This window comes from Zingiber officinale, chromosome 6B (genome assembly GCF_018446385.1).
Source record: "Zingiber officinale cultivar Zhangliang chromosome 6B, Zo_v1.1, whole genome shotgun sequence".
In the NCBI taxonomy this organism is placed as follows: domain Eukaryota; kingdom Viridiplantae; phylum Streptophyta; class Magnoliopsida; order Zingiberales; family Zingiberaceae; genus Zingiber; species Zingiber officinale.
In genome coordinates, this window is record NC_055996.1 from 91,561,192 (window position 1) to 91,583,160 (window position 21,969).

The 21,969-nt window shown below is 47.3% G+C and overlaps 3 protein-coding genes and 1 non-coding gene across 4 annotated transcripts; 2 read left to right on the top strand and 2 right to left on the bottom strand.

Moving 5' to 3' along the window:
- Nucleotides 1-1,128: 1,128 nt before the first annotated feature.
- On the bottom strand, nt 1,129-2,325 carry LOC121990412 (probable serine/threonine-protein kinase PBL19). The gene is made up of 2 exons (XM_042544544.1): nt 1,570-2,325; nt 1,129-1,494 (listed from the first exon to the last, which is right to left on the bottom strand). The coding sequence occupies exons 1-2, from the start codon at nt 2,323-2,325 to the stop codon at nt 1,129-1,131; spliced, it is 1,122 nt and encodes a 373-aa protein (XP_042400478.1).
- Nucleotides 2,326-3,800: 1,475 nt separating this feature from the next.
- Nucleotides 3,801-3,882, top strand: TRNAS-GCU. The gene has a single exon. It is a non-coding gene; the product is annotated as a tRNA-Ser (tRNA).
- A 931-nt stretch (nt 3,883-4,813) lies between these two features.
- LOC121993136 (peptidyl-prolyl cis-trans isomerase-like) lies at nt 4,814-5,656 on the top strand. The gene has a single exon (XM_042547814.1). It carries the CDS (start codon nt 4,903-4,905, stop codon nt 5,419-5,421), a length of 519 nt encoding a protein of 172 aa, XP_042403748.1. The 5' UTR covers nt 4,814-4,902; the 3' UTR covers nt 5,422-5,656.
- Nucleotides 5,657-7,132: 1,476 nt separating this feature from the next.
- Nucleotides 7,133-17,148, bottom strand: LOC121991237. The gene is made up of 2 exons (XM_042545247.1): nt 16,552-17,148; nt 7,133-7,189 (listed from the first exon to the last, which is right to left on the bottom strand). The coding sequence occupies exons 1-2, from the start codon at nt 17,146-17,148 to the stop codon at nt 7,133-7,135; spliced, it is 654 nt and encodes a 217-aa protein (XP_042401181.1).
- Between the last annotated feature and the right edge of the window lie 4,821 nt (nt 17,149-21,969).

Genomic DNA, 21,969 nt, shown 5'->3' on the forward strand with positions numbered 1-21,969 from the left:
TTCGTTAAGCTCGTGAATCAACTTTTAAATAAAAAATATAATAGTTTTGATTATGGGTGTAAATGAATCAAGCCGCTCATGAGCTATTCGAAGCTCGATTCGATAAAAGCTCGTTTGAGCTTTTTAACGAAGTTCGTTAAGAAAAATAAACCAAGCTCAAGGTTCATAATATTCGGCTCGTTAGCTCGTGAACATGTTCGTCAAGCTCATGAATCAACTTTTAAATAAAAAATAATAATTTTGATATTGAATTTATAGATTTTACACTCTATTTATGAAACATATAAATAAATATATTAAATTTATTCTAATTCATATGGATAAATATATTAAATTTTTTTATTAGAATAAAATTATAAATTGTAATAAGAATATTATAATTTCCTTTAAATATATAATTTAATTTTAATAATATTTAAATTTATAATTTATATTTATTAAGCTCGTTTAGGCTCGATAAAAGTTCGAATAACCTCGTGAGTCATGAATATATTCGTTAAATAAAACTCGAGCTCGGCTCGATTATAAATGAGTCAAATTTAAACATTCAAGAATTCGATTCGATTCGGCTTGATTACATCCCTAGTTGAGTCCTACATAGTCTTCCCTTTCTTTTTCTAAATAATTTTGTTCTAATATGCCACATCATATGAATAAAAATTTACTACTTTCTCTTAAAAAAAACTCTCTGTTATTCGCACACCTCATTGTTAATTAGTTATTAGTTTCACTGGATGATTAATTTCAAGAAAAAAAACATAGTTTAGTTTTTACTTAAAAAATCCCAAATCTCATTCCACAGAAATTCAAACTTTTTTTTTCCAGCTTCTTAATTTCAGAAATCTCTCCAAAAACTTTCTATGCTCTCAAGCGTGGGGTGAACATCCTAAAATACCTTTAATGTAATATTTCAAGTTATAATTATAGTAGATGGACTAAAATTAATTATATTCCAATAGATTTTTTTATAAATAAACATAATATGTTGCCTAAGTTTCTATTCATCAAACTTTCAATTTCAGATAGCTATTTCACTTAATTACAACTCCAAATAGAAGAAAATAAATCCCCCCAAAAAACCAAAGAACCAACAAATGTCCTTTAGATTTACTAATTTTATCTTTTCTATTATTTGGCTCCATTTGCATGGCACTCTATCTCCAAGCACTCGACAATTTCACTCATTGTCGGGCGTTCTTTAGGGTTCTTGTTGAGGCATCTGTTCGCCAATTTAGCTATTCTCCGTGCAACATCAAGAGAAAAAACACCTTTCAATTTCGGGTCCATGATCATAATAAACTTCCTGGTATCCACCGGGAACTGTCTCACCCAATCCAACAACTTTCGCTCGTTCGACGGATGAGTTCGCTCAAGTGATCGCCTACCGGTGAGGATTTCGTAGAGGACCACTCCGAAACTCCAAACATCGCTCTTCATTGTGAGATGGCCAGTCTCTATATACTCGGGTGCGGCGTATCCATAAGTGCCCACAACCTATCAAACACAATATCGTCCAGCAGAGTGAAACACTAACTTGCATTCGATAAAAACCCGAAGTTGCATACATACCGCAGTGGTCACGTGAGTGCGGCCTGCCGTGGGGCCCTCCCTCGCCAGCCCAAAATCCGACAGTTTGGGCCGGAACTCCTGATCCAGCAGCACATTCGCCGCTTTGAAATCGCGATAGATCACCTGAACTTCTCCGCCGTGCAGATACGCCAACCCTCGCGCCACGCCCAGGGCGATCTGCAGCCTCAGACGCCATGGGAGGGCAGGGTGAACTCTGCCGAACAGGTGGTCTTCCAAGCTCTTGTTGGGCATGAACTCGTACACCAGGAGCCTCTCGATCCCCCTCTCGCTGTCCTTGGCGCAGTACCCCAGCAATTTCACCAGGTTTGGGTGCTCGAACACTGCGAGGAACTGCACCTCTGCCAGCCATTGCTTGTGCCCCTGCATGCCCTTTTGGTTGAGTTTTTTGATGGCGACGGGAATCCGGCCGCCTTCGCCGTCCGGCGGCAGGAGGAAGCCCTTGTAGACGCTGCCGAACCCGCCCTCGCCGATCTTGTTCATCCTGCTGAAGTCGTTGGTGGCGTTGCGGAGCTCGTCGACGTCGAAAGCCCGGAGCTTGTGCGCATGCTTCTCGTACAAGTCCGGGATGCTCCTCTGCGACGCCGCCGACGCCGACGAGACCGCGGAGTGCTTGCCTTCGCCACCGCCGCCGCCGCCGCTGCTGCTCGTCCCGGTCCTGGTGCTTCCGGAGGAGGCGGAGGGGGCGGCGGCCGAGCTGCCGCTAGAGCTCCTCCCGAAGCAGCTGAGGCACGCCATGGACGCTACAATAACGACTCCACGCGATAAATCCTTAAATAAAACTCGAGGCGAGGAAGAAGACAAAGAAGCGTGGAAGAAAAGGCGGATTTGGATCCGTTCACACGCATCGAGAGGACAACGTTGCTCGATTAAATGAGGAAGAAGCAGAGGACATGACCATCGCTCTTCATGGCTTGTCTGCGATCTTGACTCGGGAAGACGAAGAAAAGTATCATGCGACGTTGGGAACAGTTTTTATTAGACCATCTCCAATTATCTTCAAAACACCAAAACCCATGTGGCAGTATTCACATCACCGCATTTGCTACGGGAGAGAGTTTTTATTTTTATTTTTATTTTTATTATATAATTAATAAAATCAAATGTAATTAATTTATAATTATTATTTTCTCTATCTTTTATATAGGCTATTTAAATGTAATTATTATTTATTATAAATTTAAATTAAGTATATTTAGTAGTCTATTTAAATTTTATTATGTATATTTGTAAAGATTTAATTTATTAAAATTATTATTTTTAATTTATTTAATATAGTTTAATTATAATTAATAAATTATTTTTAAATATAATAATAATCATATAAAAATATTAATAAATTTAAATATAGGTTGGTAATTAAATTATGAATAAGAAAAATAAAATATTTTAAAAAATATTTCTTTTTTTTGTGATATGATGTGGATGAGCTGGAGCTGAGATTGTCTTATAGATGTTATAGTTTTTGCTTCTTGTAATTATATAATTATCAAAATATGCCCTAATTTTTTAATAAAACACCTAATAATTTTCACATTTATAATTATTATCCCTATGTCTTATCTATTTTAATTGGTCATGTCACGATCAACTAAAAAAATACCTCTAAAACTCATGAAGTATTGAATATTCAACTTGAAACAAGAAAATGGTCTAAGCTTGAAGTCTCCTAACACTTGTCTTCTACCGAAATGTGTACACATTGCCATATCCAACTTTGATTAGTAGACAACATTGAGAAACGTATGCAATCGAGTGGAAGTCAAACTTTGACTTTGAATATTTAGAATGGAAAGATAATTATTTGGGGTATGAATAAATGGAAGAAAATTGTATGAACGCAAATGGAAACACATCTATATTCCATAAGTTGGCGACTTCTTGTTCCAAGAGTAAGAAAATGAATAAATTTTCAACAAGTGAATTCACAAACAAATGAGTTAGTCAATTTTACAAACAACTTTCAACACAACATTCCTTAGTTGTAGTTCATCGAGACCAAGTTACCGTTACAATTCTAAGAAACCTCTGACGTTGATTAGTTGTAGTCCGAGTTCGAGTCCAAATCCACAAGATTGTTTGAGTGACTTTTCTCAACAAATGCAAACTTCAAACGATTGGAATTTAACCCACAGCCATAATTGTTCATTTCATTGCTTAAATAGCGGATTTGTAATAAACTTAATGTAACTAAGTAACCGACTATAATATCTGTCGCTTTGGCCGAGTGGTTAAGGCGTGTGCCTGCTAAGTACATGGGGTTTCCCCGCGAGAGTTCGAATCTCTCAGGCGACGGTTTTGCTTTTTATATTAGTGTTTTATTTACTTGTTAAAAAAAAATCCTCTCTCAAACCAAATTTCATATGCTTTATACCCTCCAACAATAAATAAGATACCTAGAGTTCGCAACGCACGAGAACGTTGGCACAGTCGTTTTCTAATTTATTTTGATAGTCCAAATTTTAGTGGGACATGATTAGTCATCTTAGGGTTTTACTTTTTATTAATCTTTATATATATATTTTTTTAAATCCCTTTGTGAAAATAAGATTTCATTAGATATGATGGTTAATAATGACAATAATAGATAAAACTTTTAATTTAATTTTAATCAATTAAATAATTTATTATATTTGACATCTTGATAAAGATAATATTTTTAAATTTATTATATTTATTGTTATAATTTTTAATATGGTATATTATATTTAATTTTTTTATTATTATTTAGATAATTTATATAAAGAATATTATCTAAAATTATTATTTTATATTACTTTACCTTTTCTGTTTCTAACTATTGGAAACTTCTATTTTAAATCAGACATCTATTATTGTTTTTTATTAGTGTAGAATTTTTTTTTCTTGAATAATTATTAATTTTTAAAATAATGATTAACAAGAAAAATATTTTTTATCGTCGATAATCTTCCGGAATGAGGACTAAATAAATAAATAAATAAGTTTGATTTGCGTTATGAATTTGATCAGCCACCTCTGCCGCTGATTCACTTCGAACGCAGCACGCGTGCGATCATCTCCACCTTCGCCCCCGGTCACGTGCCGCCTTCCCACGAGTCGCGTCTCCAGATCACGACAGCACTGCACGTAACCCAACCCCAGTTACTTCTGACCTCACATCCGGTTAATCTAACTCCATCGCTTCTCAGATCACGACACGCGTCCACCTCCATTAAATATCTGGTTTTAGACCAGCCTCCTCTATTTATACCCATCGAAAACACTTGAGCAGACCCAGAAGTGGGAGCGCGATCAGATCGGAGAATATTATCTGAAACCCTAGCTCGATCGCATATGGCCTCGAACCCGCGAGTCTTCTTCGATATGACCGTCGGCGGCGCTCCGGCGGGCAGGATCGTGATGGATCTGTACGCGGACGTGGTGCCACGGACGGCGGAGAACTTCCGGGCGCTGTGCACGGGCGAGAAGGGCGTCGGCCGCTCCGGGAAGCCGCTCCACTACAAGGGCTCGAGCCTCCACCGCGTGATTCCGGGGTTCATGTGCCAGGGCGGCGATTTCACCCGCGGCAACGGCACCGGCGGCGAGTCGATCTACGGCGAGAAGTTCGCGGACGAGAACTTCGTGAAGAAGCACACGGGGCCGGGCGTGCTGTCGATGGCCAACTCTGGCGCCAACACTAACGGTTCGCAGTTCTTCATCTGCACGGCGGAGACGTCGTGGCTGGACGGGAAGCACGTGGTGTTCGGCCGCGTGGTAGAGGGGATGGACGTGGTGAAGGCGATCGAGGCTGTGGGGTCGCAGAGCGGTGCCACCAAGAAGCCCGTCGTCATCGCTGACTGTGGTCAGCTCTGAGGTTGAGACGGCGGCCTTTCGTAGTCGTCGTCGCTCGTGCTTTCTTCTTCGTCGTCGTCGTCGAAATAACTGACGGATCCGTTGTCCGTGGCCGTCGATCTCGAGTCCTTGTCGCCGTCCTCTTTGATTCCGAGTAGTTGCAGAGTAGGTGGTGGTGGTTGTTTGCTGGGGTCGACTTTATTTGTCGCTTCTCCCTAAAAAATTTCTGGGCAATAAAATTTTAGAAATTGCACCACATGACATTAAATTATGATTTTCTTTACTTTTAGGGAGTATTTTTTTTTTTTTGTGGTGGGGCATCCGGCGGGCAGAAGGCTGCAAGTAGCCGCGGCGCGGCCGGGTGTTGTATAGTGGGACGGGTAGAGCCGGTGGGGTCCGCACCGGATCACATGCCATGTTGGAATTATTCGTTTTTGGGCATCCAATGAGCGAGGGCATCTAGCCTGGGAGATGCTCATTAGATGCGCATCAGGTGTGGTTGACCGGTCAACATAGTCTAGAAGAAACCATTCGATATGTATAATGAATTATTGTTAAATGGTATAAAGGATAAGAACTAGCTCTCAGGGAGAGGGAAGTATATGTTTTTTTTTTGTTGTCTAATTTTTAATCAATAAGCCTTTGATTAATTTGTCTTATGCATATGAAAATGAAGATTAATGGATATCTTTTTTGATACATTTTGATTGAAATATAAATGTAATGATACAAAATGTTTTAAATTTAGTTGACCTTAACTTTGGACCAGGAATTAGGTAATGTATGTGATCCGGTGGTAAGGGCGGAGAACTCTCGTTGGCGGAAGGTCAATGACATATGGAAGTCAAAGGTCGAGAGATTCGACCCTAAGACCCGGCCGACCGGGCGAAGCAGGCCGATCGACCGGATGAATCAAGCCGACCGGCTGTGAATCCCCCACGAGTCGAATGAAAGACAATCCGACTAGGGGTCGGGTTTCTGATGCTCAAGGTAAAAAGGTTTCATGGGCCGAACGGGCTGTCCGTTCGACCGGTACACAAGGCAACGTAGGCGAGAGCAGTCTCATCTGAGCATACGACCAAGGTAGAAGTTATATGCTTGCCGAGCGGTCGACCCGCTCGGCCCTGGAAGAGACAGAGAAAGCAAGAGGACAAAGGAGACAGGGGATAACATCATCCTCGAGTTGGCGGCCGAGCCGTACACAGGATCATACGGCGGAAGCTTCTACCGTCACATCCGGGATATGCTCGGACGATTGCAGAATGGCGCCAGTGGTACTTTTCTGACATAGACTTGTTAAGGTATGTTTGGGGAAGCGTGCACACATAGAGAAGCGTGCCCGCGCCTCTCCGGGGTCCTATATAAGGACCCCCAGACGTCGACAAAGGTATGCGCAACTTTCTACTGTAGCCACATTACGCTGCCTCTCTCGTTGCTTGACTTGAGCGTCGGAGGGTCGTCGCCGGGAAACCCCTCCCGGCTCGGCTTCTTTGCAGGTTCATCGGAGAGCTACGCCACCAGTCGGAGACAGCGGAGCGTGCCACGTCCCCAGCGTCCGTCGACTCAGCGATCGGACATGATCAAATTGGCGCCGTCTGTGAGAACACACCTGAATCCGAGTCGAGAAGATGAAAGAAGCTGGACGTCAACTTCTGGTAACGCTCTCTCCGGAAGAGTTCGAAGTACTCGTCCAAGCGCGAGCAGCAAAGATCGTGGAGCAACAACAGAAAACTTAGGCCGAGCGGGCAGCGCAGCAGGCGACATCAGCCTCGGGGGGGCCGAGCGCCGCCTGAAGACAGGCAGGAGCAGCTCTCAATATGGGGGCAAAATAAGGGGTCGACCAGCACTCAGATGGGGGCGCCGCCCACCCCGATACTTTTTCATCGGGCTCTGTTCCAGACGCCCTCGGAAGTAGCGCAGGCCAATCGAGAGAAGGGATCTTCATCGGATGAAGCACCCGTCCGGGACGTCAAAAAAGGAAAAGTGCCCCAAACCGACTCGTCACCCGAGCGGATCAACCGGCAGTTTTCAGACGCCATTCTTCGCGATCCACTGCCAAAGCACTATGTGCCCCCCGCGATCGGGGAGTACAACGGGACAACCGACCCAGACGACCACCTGGGTAAGTTCGACAGCATCGCCACTCTGCATCAATACACAGATGGTGTGAAGTGCCGAGTGTTCTTCACCACACTTTCGGGATCGCCGCATCGGTGGTTTCGGAGATTGCCGGACGGATCCATCACAAGTTTCAAGGAATTTCGAACGGCGTTCCTCCATCATTTTGCAAGCAGCAGGCGCCACCAGAAGACAAGCATCAACCTGTTTGCCATCAAGCAAGGCGCGAGGGAGCCGCTCCGAGCGTACATTCAACGTTTCAACCAAGTGGCCATGGACATTCCAACGGTCACCTCGGGAACAATGATGAACGCGTTCACGCAAGGGCTCGTGGATGGTGACTTCTTCCGCTCGCTCATCCGGAAGCCGGCCAAGGACTACGACCACATGCTGCACAAGGCCAACGAATACATCAATGTGGAGGAAGCCCAGGCGGCAAGAAGAAAAGAAGCCCTGAGTGACCAACTAGTTTCCGCCGAGCGAAAGCTGCCCATCAGTCACCAACCACCCAGAGGACCACGAGCCGAAGCCGTCCGTCCGCATCAACACGCTCGGCCACACGCCGTCCAGCAAGTCGCGGCTGATCGGCCCAAGCCCAGGGGGAAGGTATGGACCCCGATGTTTTGTTCACTCCATCAGTCGGCTACTTACAACACCCGCGACTGTCGGAGCCTTCCTCCCATCGCTCATCCCGCGTCGAGGAGTTATCGCCGCCGATCACCTTCACCAGACCGGCAACATCGACGACGGAGCCCCGTTCAAAGGATAGAAAGGAGATCCCCCGAGCTGCAACATCGTCAGCAGCCCGAGGCTCACCATCGGGCATTACACGAACGACCTCGACCTTCCGCTCGGGAGGAGGAAAATAGGGGCAACGCATCTCGGGGAGAGATCAACATCATCGCCGGAGGCCTGACCGGCGGAGATTCCAACAGAGCCAGAAAGGCACAAGCAAGGCAGCTGAGGATCCACGCGGTCGGCTGCAGCCAGGAGAGGGCGAGCGGACCCGAGATCAGCTTCGGGCCCAGGGACCTCGAAGGAGTCAAAGTCCCACACGATGACGCCCTGATCGTCCGAGCGGTAATAGCTAACTATACTATTCATCGTATTTTCATTGACACAGGCAGCTCGGTCAACATAATATTCAAGAAGGCTTTCGACCAACTATAAATAGACCGAGCTGAACTCCTACCAATGACGACCCCCCTCTACGGGTTCACGGGGAACGAAGTCTTGCCGGTCGGACAGGTCCGGCTAGCTATCTCGTTGGGCGAGGAGGCGCTCAGAAGGACAAGGACCACCACCTTCATCGTGGTCGATGCTCCTTCGGCGTACAACGTGATTTTGGGACGACCGGCTCTCAATGAATTCCGGGCGGTCGTCTCTACCTTCTGCCAGAAGATCAAGTTCCCGGTGGAAGATCAAGTAGGGGAGGTGCGGGGAGATCAACTGGCTGCTCGAAGATGTTATGTGGAGATGGTCCGAGCCGAGGCCAAGACCGCTCGGAAAATACCGCGGGTCGAGGTAAATACTATAACCGAGAAACCACCTTCGTTGGTTTATGAAGAAAAGGAGGAGGTGCAGATTGATTCCTTCCGACCGGAGGCTACCACCTTCATAGCATCCTTTCTGGAGGAGAAACAGAAGGAGAAGCTGATCAAATGCCTACAGTGAAACTGCGACGTCTTCGCTTGGTCGACCCACGAGCTGCCAGGAGTCTCGCCTAGTGTAGCGCAGCATGAACTTCACGTCCGGCCGGACGTGAAAACCGGTGAAGCAAAGGAAGAGGGACTTCAGCGCGGAGCAAAATATAATAATCCGGGTGGAGGTAGAGAAGCTTCTGGAGGCCGGCCACATAAGGGAAGTGCAATTCCCGAGTTGGCTCGCAAATGTGGTTCTGGTCTCCAAACCGGGCAATAAGTGGAGAGTCTGCATCGACTTCCGGGACTTGAACAAGGCATGCCCGAAGGACTTCTACCCTCTGCCCCGGATCAATCAACTGGTGGATTCCACGGCCGGGTGTGAGCTGATATGCATGCTGGATGCATACCAAGGCTACCATCAAGTGTCGCTCGCCTGAGAAGACCAAGAGAAGGTTAGCTTCGTCACGGCGGACGGCACCTACTGCTACAATGTAATGCCGTTCGGGCTGAAGAACGCAGGAGCCACCTACCAGCGTCTAATGAACAAGGTCTTCAGGGAGCAGATCGGACGCAACCTGGAAGTGTACGTGGACGACATACTTATCAAGTCCTTCCGGGCGGCTAATCTCTACGCGGATATGGAGGAGACCTTCCAAACGTTGAGAAGATATGGCGTAAAACTTAACCCTCAGAAGTGCCTGTTCGGAGCAAAAGGCGGGCGCTTCGTGGGTTACATTGTGACAGAGCGGGGCATAGAGGCGAACCCCAGCAAGATAAAAGCATTGCAGGACATGCCGCCTCCCAGAAATCTCCGAGAGGTACAGCGTCTCACCGGTCGGATAACGGCACTGTCAAGGTTTATCTCTAAGACCGCTTATCGGAGCTTGCCATTTTTCAAGATTCTCTGTAAAGCCACCAAGTTTCAATGGGACGAGGAGTGCGATCAGGCCTTCGAGGAATTGAAGACTTACCTGAATTCCTTGCCCGTGTTGGCGAAACCAGCCGTAGGTGAGCCGCTCCGCATTTATTTATCTTCAACTGAGCATGCTGTGGGCTCAGCATTAGTAAGGCCGAGCGGCGAGGAACAGCCAGTGTACTTTTTAAGCCATATCTTAAAGGATGCTGAGTCTCACTATACCGGTCTCGAGAAGTTGGCTTTTGCCTTGGTCCTTGCAGCTCGGAGGTTACGCCCTTACTTTTTGGTGCACACCATTATTGTGATGACGAACAGCCCGCTAGCAAGGGTACTCCTGAACCCTGAAGCATCCGGACGACTCATCAAGTGGACAACGGAACTGAGTGAATTTGACATCCAATACTAACCCCGCTCGGCGATCAAAGCACAGTCCTTGGCAGATTTCTTAACCGAGGTACAGAAGCCCGAGCCCGAAGCTACATGGAAGATATATGTGGACGGGTCGTCCACTCGGCTCAAAAGCGGAATTGAGATCATGCTACTCTCGCCTCAAGGAGAGCGGATGCATTTATCCGTCCGGCTGGACTATCGGGCAATAAATAATGAGGCAGAGTACGAGGCCCTCATAGCCGGATTGTAGGCCGCGCAGCATGTTGGAGCCAGTCGGGTGTTGATCCACTCGGATTCCCAGCTTGTCGCTCAGCAACTCATGGGCGCTTTTGAGATAAACAATGCAAGGCTCAGATTGTACGCGGAGGCCTTTGAAAAACTCAAGACCGGCTTCACCGAGGTTATGGTCCTGAAGATACCCCGAGCAGAGAACTAGGCGGCAGATGAGTTAGCCAAACTCGCTAGCTCGATATCACCGGTCGTCATCCAGCAACCAATCGAGCAAGTATCTCTGGTAGCGCATGTGGACCGGATGGATGGCCTCACCTTCCCGATCGATTGGAGAACAACCATCATGGAGTTTCTGCGCTCGGGCGCCACGCCGTCCAATCGGGAGGAAGCCCAGGTACTGAGGAGGAGAGCCGGCCGGTGCACGCTCATCGGAGATCAACTTTACAAAAAGGCGTTCTCCCGACCTCTGCTGAAGTGTGTCAGTTCGGAAGACGCCAAGTACATTCTCCAGGAAGTGCACCAAGGATCTTGCGGAGGCCATCCGGGCGGCCGGTCCTTGGCTAGGAAGATCCTACTGGCCGGATACTTCTGGCCAATGCTACACGAAGACGCCGCTCGAATCGTCGCAACGTGTCTTTCCTGTCAGAAGTACCACAGCTGTTCCCATAGGCCGACGGAAGAAATGAAAGCGTCCACAGTGTCTTGCCCGTTCGACCAGTGGGGCATGGACATTGTAGGACCCTTCCCTATGGCGACCGGACAACGGAAGTTTCTACTGGTAGCAGTAGATTACTTCTCCAAGTGGGTGGAGGCCGAGCCATTGGCCAAGATAACCGAGCAGATGGTCAAGAAATTCATCTGGCAGCACATCATCTGTCGGTTCAGCATCCCGCGTCGGCTCATGTCGGACAATGGGCGGTAGTTCGTCGGAAAGCAGCTCGAGGAATGGTGCAATGGATATGGCATCGAGCAACACTTCACGTCTGTGGCGTATCCCCAAAGCAATGGTCAAGCCGAAGTAGCCAACCGGGAAATACTCCGAATTCTTCGAGCTCGGCTCGATCACAAGGGAGGAAGCTGGGTGGATGAGCTGCCGAGGGCCCTATGGGCAATCCACACGACCCCTAAGGAAGGAACGGGAGTGACACCGTTCCACCTGGTGTATGGAGGCGAGGTGGTCGTCCCAATCGAAGTCGACGTCAAGTCCGTCTGGATCCAGAACTACGACGAAGATAATTCCGAGCGGAGGCAGCTAGAATTGGACTTGATCGACGAGGAGCGAGCCAAAGCATCCGTCTGACTGATGGCCTACAGGCAGAGAATGAAGCAGAACTACAACCGCCGTGTGATTCCTCGAGCATTCCAGGTGGGCGACTTGGTCTGGAAGAAAGTGAAGCCGGTCGGGGACGTAGGCAAGCTGGAGGCTCCCTGGGCGGGACCCTTCAAGGTCGTCGAGAAGCTCCGATCTGGAGCCTACTACTTGGAGGATGAAGATGGACGGCGGCTGGATAGGCCATGGAGCGCAAACCACCTCCAGCCCTATCGGGCCGGATGAAAGGTGCGCCGATGTAATATATTTTCATGAATATTCTTTTCGGATGTATCTTTTGGCTGCAGGAATGAAAGTTATAAGAACAAAACAAAGTCACGAGTAGTGTACGCCCAGCAGTTATCTGTGTGAAGACACGATGAAGACCTCGTGCCGTTCGGCCGGGCGTATATTATCCGAGCCAAATGCTCGATGATGAAGACTCCGTGCCGTTCGACCGGGCGTATATTAGTCGAGCCAAATGCTCGATGATGAAGACCCCGTGCCGTTCGGCCGGACGTATATTAGCCGAGCCAAATGCTCGATGGTGAAGACCCCGTGTCGTTGGGCCGGGCGTATATTATCCGAGCCAAATGCTCGATGATGAAGACCCCGTGCCATTCGGTCGGGCGTATATTAGCCGAGCCAAATGCTCGATGATGAAGACCCCGTGTCGTTCGGTCGGGTGTATATTAGCCGAGCCAAATGCTCGATGGTGAAGACCCCATGCCGTTCGGCCTGGCGTATATTATCCGAACCAAATGCTCGATGGTGAAGACCCCGTGCCGTTCGGCCGGGCGTATATTATCTGAGTTAAAAGCTCATTTCTGAAGATCGTCGAGCTTCGACGTTAAACCCTAGAGTCGAACCGGCGACTATAAATCCCCCGGCTTGAAGACTGTCGAGCAGCGACGTTAAATCTTAGAGTCAAACCGGCGACTATAAACCCCCCGGTCGGAAGACCGTCGAGCGGCGACATTAAACTCTAGAGTCGAACTGGCGACTATAAACCCCTGACTTGAAGACCGTCGAGCGGCGACGTTAAACTCTAGAGTCGAACCGGCGACTATAAACCCCCCGGTTTGAAGACCGTCGAGCTCCGACGTTTAACCCTAGAGTCGAACCGGCGACTATAAACCCTCCGGCTTGAAGATCGTCGAGCAGCGACGTTAAGTCTTAGAGTTGAACCGGCGACTATAAACCCCCCGGTCGGAAGACCGTCGAGCGGCGACGTTAAACTCTAGAGTCGAACCGGCGACTATAAACCCCCCGGCATGAAGACCGTCAAGCGGCGACATTAAACTCTAGAGTCGAACAGGCGACTATAAACCCCCCGGCTTGAAGACCGTCGAGCGGCGACATTAAACTCTAGAGTCGAACCGGCGACTATAAACCCCCCCGGCTTGAAGACCATCGAGCGGCGACGTTAAACTCTAGAGTCGAACCGACGACTATAAAACCCCCGGCTTGAAGACCGTCGAGCTCCGACGTTAAACCCTAGAGTTGAACTGGCGACTATAAACCCCCCGACCGGAAGACCGTCGAGCTCCGACGTTGAACCCTAGAGTCGAACCGGCGACTATAAACCCCCTGGCCGGAAGACCGTCGAGCAGCGACGTTAAATCTTAGAGTCGCACCGACGACTATAAATCCTCCGGCCTGGAGACCGTCGAGCAGCGACGTTAAATCTTAGAGTCGAACCGGCGACTATAAACCACCCGGCTGGAAGAAGATAAAAAAAGGGGGTCAACCTATGAGTCGAGCGACCGATCGGCCAAGTCACCAAAGGTACTTCGCGAACATCTAACGGGAATTCCATTTAAAGAAGTGGGTGTGTTCAGACGAGCGGCCCGATTATCAAAAATACTTCACGAGGGATTCCTTTGGAGAGCAGGGCGAGAGACGATTAACTGGAAGGAGAGGTAGGGGACGCGAACAGCGATAGTTCGTGATCCGATCGGAAGACATAGGTATGAGCAATTTACCGGAAAAGGAAAAAAGAATAAGCTAACGAAAGGACGACATGTCTTCATTAAAATTCAGGCCATTAAGAGCCGGTCGGAAGGATTACAAAAAACATTACTCAAGAAAATCATAAACAGTCTTCGGGATGGAGGAAAGAAGTGTTGGTTGCTACTCGGAAATCCTAACGGTTCCACTGTACAAAAATTTTGTACAAAGGTCTGAACCTTTCCTAGCTACCATGTGTTCTTTTAAATTAAACTTGGATCGCCTGCAGAACTTAACACGTTTGATCCAAAGTTTAATTTACTTGTTCTTTTAGGTTTAGACTTGGATCTCCTGCGGAACTTAACACGTTCGATCCAAATCACCTAGGTTATTAATTCCATTAAATATTAATTTCCAGAATTTGTTTCCAGGACTGCATGGCGAGGCACATGACCTTCTTGGATATGGGAACAACCACCACCGCCTAGGCAAAGCCTTTTAAGGAAAGCTAATATTTAATTTCCTTAAATAACTTTAGGTCAACCAAAAAGAACAATCAAATCACAAGGAAAAGAAAAACAAAAGAACACAACATCGAAAACAAATTTGAAATACTAGAATCGCATGCCTCTTGTATTTGGTATTTTTACATGAAGATAAAACTAGTATGATGCGGAAATTAAATACTAGTATACCTTTTCTTTTGCAAGCAAAAACCTCTAGGTCTTCTACCGTATTCCTCTTCTAACCTCGGACGTTGTGTGGGCAACGATCTTCCGAGATGAGAAACCACCAAAGCACCTTCTTCTCCTCCTTGCAAGGTTCGGCCAAATCAAGTGCACCTCCAAGGAAGAAGAGAAACCACCACCAATGCTCCAAGGGATGAAAGCTTTCTCTCCTTCTTCTCCAAGCTAGAAACCGGCCACCACTTGATCTCCAAGATGAAGGAAGTTTCAGCCACAAGGATGGAGAGAAGAGAAAGGATGATGCCGGCCACACCAAAGAAGAAAAGAGGGAGAAAATAATAGAGGCTGTTCACCTTGAAGGATCCCAAAACCCCCTCTTTTATAATCCTTAGCTTTGGCAAATAAGGAAATTTAATTACAATAAAATTTCCTTAACTTTCCTTGACATGAATTGATTAAGAAAAATTAAACAAAATTTCCTAATCCTTCATGTCATGGCCGGCCACCTCATGGAGAGCAAACAAGGCAATTTTCAATCAACAATTAAAAATTCCTTATTTGTCTTCGGAAATTTAAAAAAATAAAATTTTCCTTTAAAAAATAAAATTTCCCTTTAAAATCCCTTCATGGTTGATAAAAAGAAATTTCTATAATTTTAATTTTCAACATGTGAATAATTTACAAAGAGAAAAAATAAAATATCTTTCTAATCTACAAATAAGGAAAGAGATTTAATCTCTTTCTTTAATCTTTTGTAGAACCTTATAAAAGAGATATTTTAATTTTTAATCTCTCCAATAAATTATATCTTTCACATACGAAAAATTTAAAATTAAAATTCTTTTCTAATTTAATAGGGCCGGCCACCTAAGCTTGGGTTCAAGCTAGGGCCGGCCACCCATAGACCAAGGTTTGGCCGGCCCTAGCTTGATCCACAAGCTAGCTTGGCCGGCCCCTACACCATGGGTATGAAGGTGGGTATAGGTGAGTATAGTACTCTATAAATAAGAGGCTACGATAGGGACCGAGAGGAGGAATTGGTTTTGGTCTCCCGATAAAATTAAGCATTCCGTGTTCGCCCCGAACACACAACTTAATTTTATCAATAATAATTCATTCCACTAGAGAACTATTATTGAACTACTGCACCAATCCCAAATTACATTTTTGGGCTCCTTCTTATTATGAGTGTGTTAGTCTCCCTGTGTTTAAGATGTCGAATGTCCACTAATTAAGTGAGTTACTGACAACTCATTTAATTAATATCTTAGTCCAAGAATAGTACCACTCAACCTTATCGTCATGTCGGACTAACTCCACCTGCAGGGTTTAACATGACAATCCTTATGAGCTCATCTTGGGGACATTATCAACCTAGATCACTAGGACACAGTTTCCTTCTATAATCAACAACACACACTATAAGTGATATCATTTCCCAACTTATCGGACTTATTGATTTATCAAACTAAATCATACCCATTGATAAATTAAAGAAATAAATATCAAATATATGTGCTTGTTATTATATTAGGATTAAGAGCACACACTTCCATAATAACTGAAGTCTTTGTTCCTTTATAAAGTCAGTATAAAAGGAACAACCTCTGATGGTCCTACTCAATACACTCTAAGTGTACTAGTGTAATTATATAGTTAAGATAAACTAATATCTAATTACACTACGACCTTCCAATGGTTTGTTCCTTTCCATTTTGGTCGTGAGCTACTGTTTATAATTTATAAGGTACTGATAGTATTATCTTCTGTATGTGACACCACATACTATGTTATTTACAATATAAATTAATTGAACAACTACAAATAATGTAGATAATTTGACCAAATGTGATTCTTTATTCAAAATAAATGTTTACAAAATCTTAGGCTTTCAGTATACACTCTAACAAGAAGCGCCACGTAGTCTTCGGCCGGGATGGTTGCGGCGTCGGGAAGCTGACCCTTGGACTTCAGATAGTCCTTCGTGGCAGAAATGGCCAGCTCAAAGGCAGTATACATCCGCTCGCAGACCTTCTCAGAAAATTCGTTCGAGCGGATGTGCTGCTGCTTCAGGGCGGAGACCCGGCCTGGCTCGGCCTCTTGATATTCTTTGAAGGCAGCTTGGAAAGCTTCAAGAGACTTCTGCAAAGTCTTCAGTTTGTCTTTATGTTTGATCGCCTCCCCCGAGCGGCTCGCCTTCTCACCGTCCAGCTGCTCCATCAACTCTTTAACTCGTTGTTCCAGTCCCCGCGCCTCGACGTTTTTCTTCTCTAGATCGGCGATGGCCGTTTTCTTCCGATCGGTGGCTAGGCTTATTTTCCGGTCAAGTGTCTTGACCTGTCGTTCGAGTTCGGCCAGAGTATGGGCCTGGTCGGCCGTCTTCTTTTGCTCAGCCTTCAACATATCTTGGGTCTTCTTGAGCTCTTTCTGCAGCTCGGCATATGAGGGGCCCTGGGAGGACGAGCCACCCGAGCTCTTTAGCCTCTTCTGCTCTTCGTCCACCATGGCCAGCCGATTGGAGACAGCAATCTCCTCCACCCATCTCTGTCATAACTAGGAGTATTGATAGCCGATCGGAAAGAAGGCGTAAAGGACTTCGGAAGAAAACACACTTACCCCAGTGGCCTGCTGCATCTGACTGTTGGCCAGATTGCCGAGCGGAATCATCGTGACACGGGCTCGAGCATCGGCCCACATCTCGACGAGGGGCCCCTTCATGGTGATCATATGCTCAGGCGCGGTCGGCAGATCAGACTCTGGTAAAAGCTCCTCGGTGGGAAGGTGCAAGGTGGCCCTGATGGTGCGGCTCTGACCAGGAGACTTGTGAGCGGATGCGGAGGGAGCAGAGGTTGGGGTGGAGAACTTGGACAAAATAGCCGAGCGCTGGACCCGGCGGGGAGCAGGTGGAAGAGCGCTGACCGGCACAGCCTCAATAGGGTTGGCGGGCAGATTTAACCGAGACGGAGTCCGATCGGAGGATACTGCCTCCACCATTGGAGTTTTCCCACGAGAACCGGATCCCGCCCGTTCGAATACATGAACAGCAGAAGTAGCTGATCGCAACGGTGTCTCCGCCCGACGCCTTTTCTGTCGGAGCGGGTGCTCGTCTTCCCGATCGGAGCCTTCCTCTTGCACGACTGGCTCCCTGTTTGAAGTATTGCCTCCCGTCACCTCCACGGGGGAGGCCTGAGCGACCGACTCCTCCGCGTTAGTCTCACTCTCGCCCTCGTGAGAGCCGACAGGAGTGATGCCCAGTTGCTCCATCTCTTTGGCGGCTGCCGCCTCGAGCGCCTCGACTTTCTTCTTCAAAATCCCGAGCATCACGGACTCCATGACAATGTTCGCTGCAAAGAAAAAAGAAGAAAATCAATTAGCACTCAAAGTATATAAGCAAGTGAAATTCTTACCGAAACTGCTCGGAAGTGGCATGCGGCTCGGACTCAGGCCGAAGATATATAACACGCCTTCAGGCTGAAGCTTGTTGATATCGAGCTTCAGACCGGCAAGCATGTTCGCGACCTAGAGGTAATCTGGTCGGGTCTTAAATCTTTTTAGCTCGGGAGAAGTAGACGGTCCGACCTCCCATTTGGTCCGGAAGGGAGCCCGCTCGGGAAGACGAAAATAAAAATAGTACTCCTTCTAGTGTTTATTGGAGGAGGGGAGTTTATCAAAAAAGACTAGGCCGGGCCGAGCCTGGAATAAATAGGTGCCCAACTCGGACTGCTTGGGATAATAAAAATAGTAAAAAATTTCCGGTCGGAGAGGGATGCGGTGTATCTTGAACAGTACCACTACTCCACACAAAAGTCGAAAAGTATTGGGAACTAGTTGGGCGAGCGGAAGACCAAAGAAGTTACAAACGTCAGCGAAGAAGGGATGAAGAGGAAATCGCAGACCGGCTGTGAATTGGTCGCGGAAAAAACAAATGGCTCCTCTCGGCGGTTTGTGAGGCTGAGCGATTGGTGAGGGTAGAATAAGTTCAAAATCAGACGGAATGTCAAAACCGTCAAGCAAAGCCTCGGCGTCACGCCGATCGAAGCGAGATTCCATGGTAGTATACCAGGGACCTAAAGTGGGTTCTACGGGTCGGGATGAACTGGCCATTATCCGATCGGGCAAGAAAACAAAAGCCGAGAGAATAGAAAATGACACACGACAAGGAGACGATGAAAGGGACAGTGACCAGAAGACGAGAACTCGACAAAAAAGATGAGGAATATAGAGAGGAAAGGAGAAGGAACCTTACGAAGAGGCTGGGGATCGAAGGAAGACGGCGGGAAATCGTTAGAAAACGGTAAAGCAGAATCTCCGGAATGCTGAAGCACCGAAGAAAGGCGGCGGGAAACGCGAAGGTAGAAGTGTGACGGAGGAGGAAGATGACGGCTTTATAAGGTCGGGCCCGATCGGCCTCGACCGTCCGATGCAGGTCACAGGAACTGAGGCCCCCATCGGGCCGTTCATTTCAAACCGCCGATGTCCCATCGGACACATCGCCGAGCCGTACGATGACGCCAGCGAGGTCGCCACGTGGCACCGGATCATAGGGGCGCATTTAATGAGCGCCATTACGGCGCACAGCGCGCGTGCTCGGTCTTAATTGAGAAGATTTGCAAGAATCCCGAGGAGATCTGAAGGGCGTTAGCGAGGACCGTCGACACGACAGCAGAGCTAGCGCTCGGAAGAGGCCGAGCGGCCGTTTGAAGGAACATTCCCGAGTGGCAGGGCGGTATCACTCAGGCCGACCGACTGTCCAGTCAGTCGGACTTAGCGCCTCCTTCGACTAGACTTGAAGGGGAAGTATGTGATCCGGTGGTAAGGGCAGAGGACCCTCGTTGGCGGAAGGTCAATGACACGTGGAAGTCAAAGGTCGAGAGATTCGACCCTAAGACCCGGCCGACCGGGCGAAGCAGGCCGACCGACCGGATGAAGCAAGCCGACCGGCTGTGAATCCCCCACGAGCCGAATGAAAGACAACCCGACTAGGGGTCGGGTTTCCGATGCTCAAGGTAAAAAGGTTTCATGGGCCGAACGGACTGTCCGTTCGGCCGGTACACAAGGCAACACAGGCGGGAGCAGTCTCATCCGAGCATACGACCAAGGCAGAAGTTATATGCTTGCCGAGCGGCCGACCCGCTCGACCCTGGAATAGACAGGGAAAGCAAGAGGACAAAGGAGACAGGGGATAACATCATCTTCGAGACGCTTGCCGCTGACAAGCAGAAGAGTTGGCGGCCGAGCCGTACACAGGATCATACGGTGGAAGCTTCCACCGTCACATCCGGTATATGCTCGGACGATTGCGAAATGGCGCCAGTGGTACTTTTCTGACAGAGGCTTGTTAAGGTATGTTTGGGGAAGCGTGTATGCATAGAGAAGCATGCCCGCGCCTCTCCGGGGTCCTATATAAGGACCCCCAGACGTTGACGAAGGTATGCACAACTTTCTACTGTAGCCACATTACGCTGCGTCTCTCATTACCTGACTTGAGCATCGGAGGGCCGTCGCCGGGAAACCCCTCCCGGCTTGGCTTCTTTGTAGGTTCGTCGGAGAGCTACGCCACCAGTCGGAGACAACGGAGCGTGCCACATCCCCAGTGTCCATCGACTCAGCGCTCGGACAGGATCAGTATGTAATATACCTGATTGATTTTGATATGATTAATTAGGTTAAGTTAGATTTTATGTATTTGATATCTTGTATCTAAGTTAGATTTTATGTATTTGATATCTTGTGTCTAAGTATACAGACACTTATAAATATAAAAAGTCAAGCGGAATACGCAGCGAGCAGGAATGACACGGTAAATGAGTCGACGGGCTCAGTGCATCTTAGGGATGAAGAGCTGCGAAACGGAAGAGTATATCGGCGGACGAGAAGGACGCATGAGGCGTTTCCAAGGGATGAGAAGTCAAGAAGAAGTCTGCTCGAGGAGAAGATCGAAGTTGGGTTCGAATAAGCTCAACTTTGGATGGTTGGAAAATCACTCAAGCGAACGAAATCACAGCCGAACAAGTTAACACGAAGTTGACTTGTCCAGGCGCCCAGAGCACCGTTGCAGCGAAACTCAGACTTGGAGCCACATCAGCAAGACTCCAAGCGTCTAGACCGAGTCCAGGCACCTCGGTACCAATAAGTCCTTATCGATTAGTCGTTGCAGAATGGATCGAGGCGACCAAATCCAAGCGTCCTGACTTGGTCTAGGCGCCCGGAGCTGTGTCGTCAGATAACAGATATATTCGACCGGCAGACTATAAATAGAGACTTGGTCCATATAGTTTAAGTACAACATGTTAGTGCAGCCAACACTAATGATCAAACTTGAGTTTTGATGAATGACAAATAGGTTAAAGTTAGATGTATTACTATTTAACCTTGCTACCGAGTGTGCAGGGTTGACTCACCCAGTCGGATGTTCGATTCCTGACAGGTTGAAGTCCAGATGTGGGATTCTGGCAAGGGTCGGGATGTGTGATTTCGACAAGTCGAGATGTGTAATTCCAGAGCGGAGAAAACTGGATGTGTGATTCTAATAGGTCGGGATGTCTGATTCCGGATGGGTTAAGACTGGATGTGTGATTCCAGTAAGTCAGGATGTTCGATTCCTGAAGTCCGGATGTGTGATTTTGAATGGTAACTCTATACCTGATAATTAGAGGTAAGTCACTGGAGAAGAGTGACTAAGTAAGGGTGCATCCCCGTTTGAAGAGATAGTAGACGTCAATCCAATTTAGGTCTATTTCAGAAACCTAAATTGAGACCTTAAGTAGATTCTGATCGTCTTGCAAGTTATTATTTGGTTTATTGAACTAACACATTTTGCTAGGCAAGAGGAGCACAAAAGGCCTTGGGTGAACAATGCCTAAGGCGCCTTCCATGCTATAGAAGGCGCCTTTTGCACTGTTTATGGCACCTTCCACCCTCTATAAAAGAGCATTCAACCTCTTCCTTTAACATCAACTTCTACACGAGCTCCTACGCGCTTGATTTGGCTTTCCGACTGCTTTGGCTTTCTGCTGCTACCCTGTTGTGACTCTACTATGCTCGACTATCGCCAAGAAGTCGTCCAAACACCGAGCTCAAGTAGACCGTCTACGAAAGTGTTTGGTAACCTAATTTAATTTCTGTAAAGGAAAGTGTAGTCTGTTACACTTTTCCAATTCTTTTGTACTTGATCCCCTCTTCTGGTGGTTCCAGAAGAGACTTTTAGTGAACTATCCATCGATAGGTCCGCGAGACTTGAATCATGGAGTAAGAGTCACCGAAGGCTCCAAACCAAGTAAAATCGCTTGCGTTCGTGTCTTTTATTTTTCTCTTTTTATTTGTATT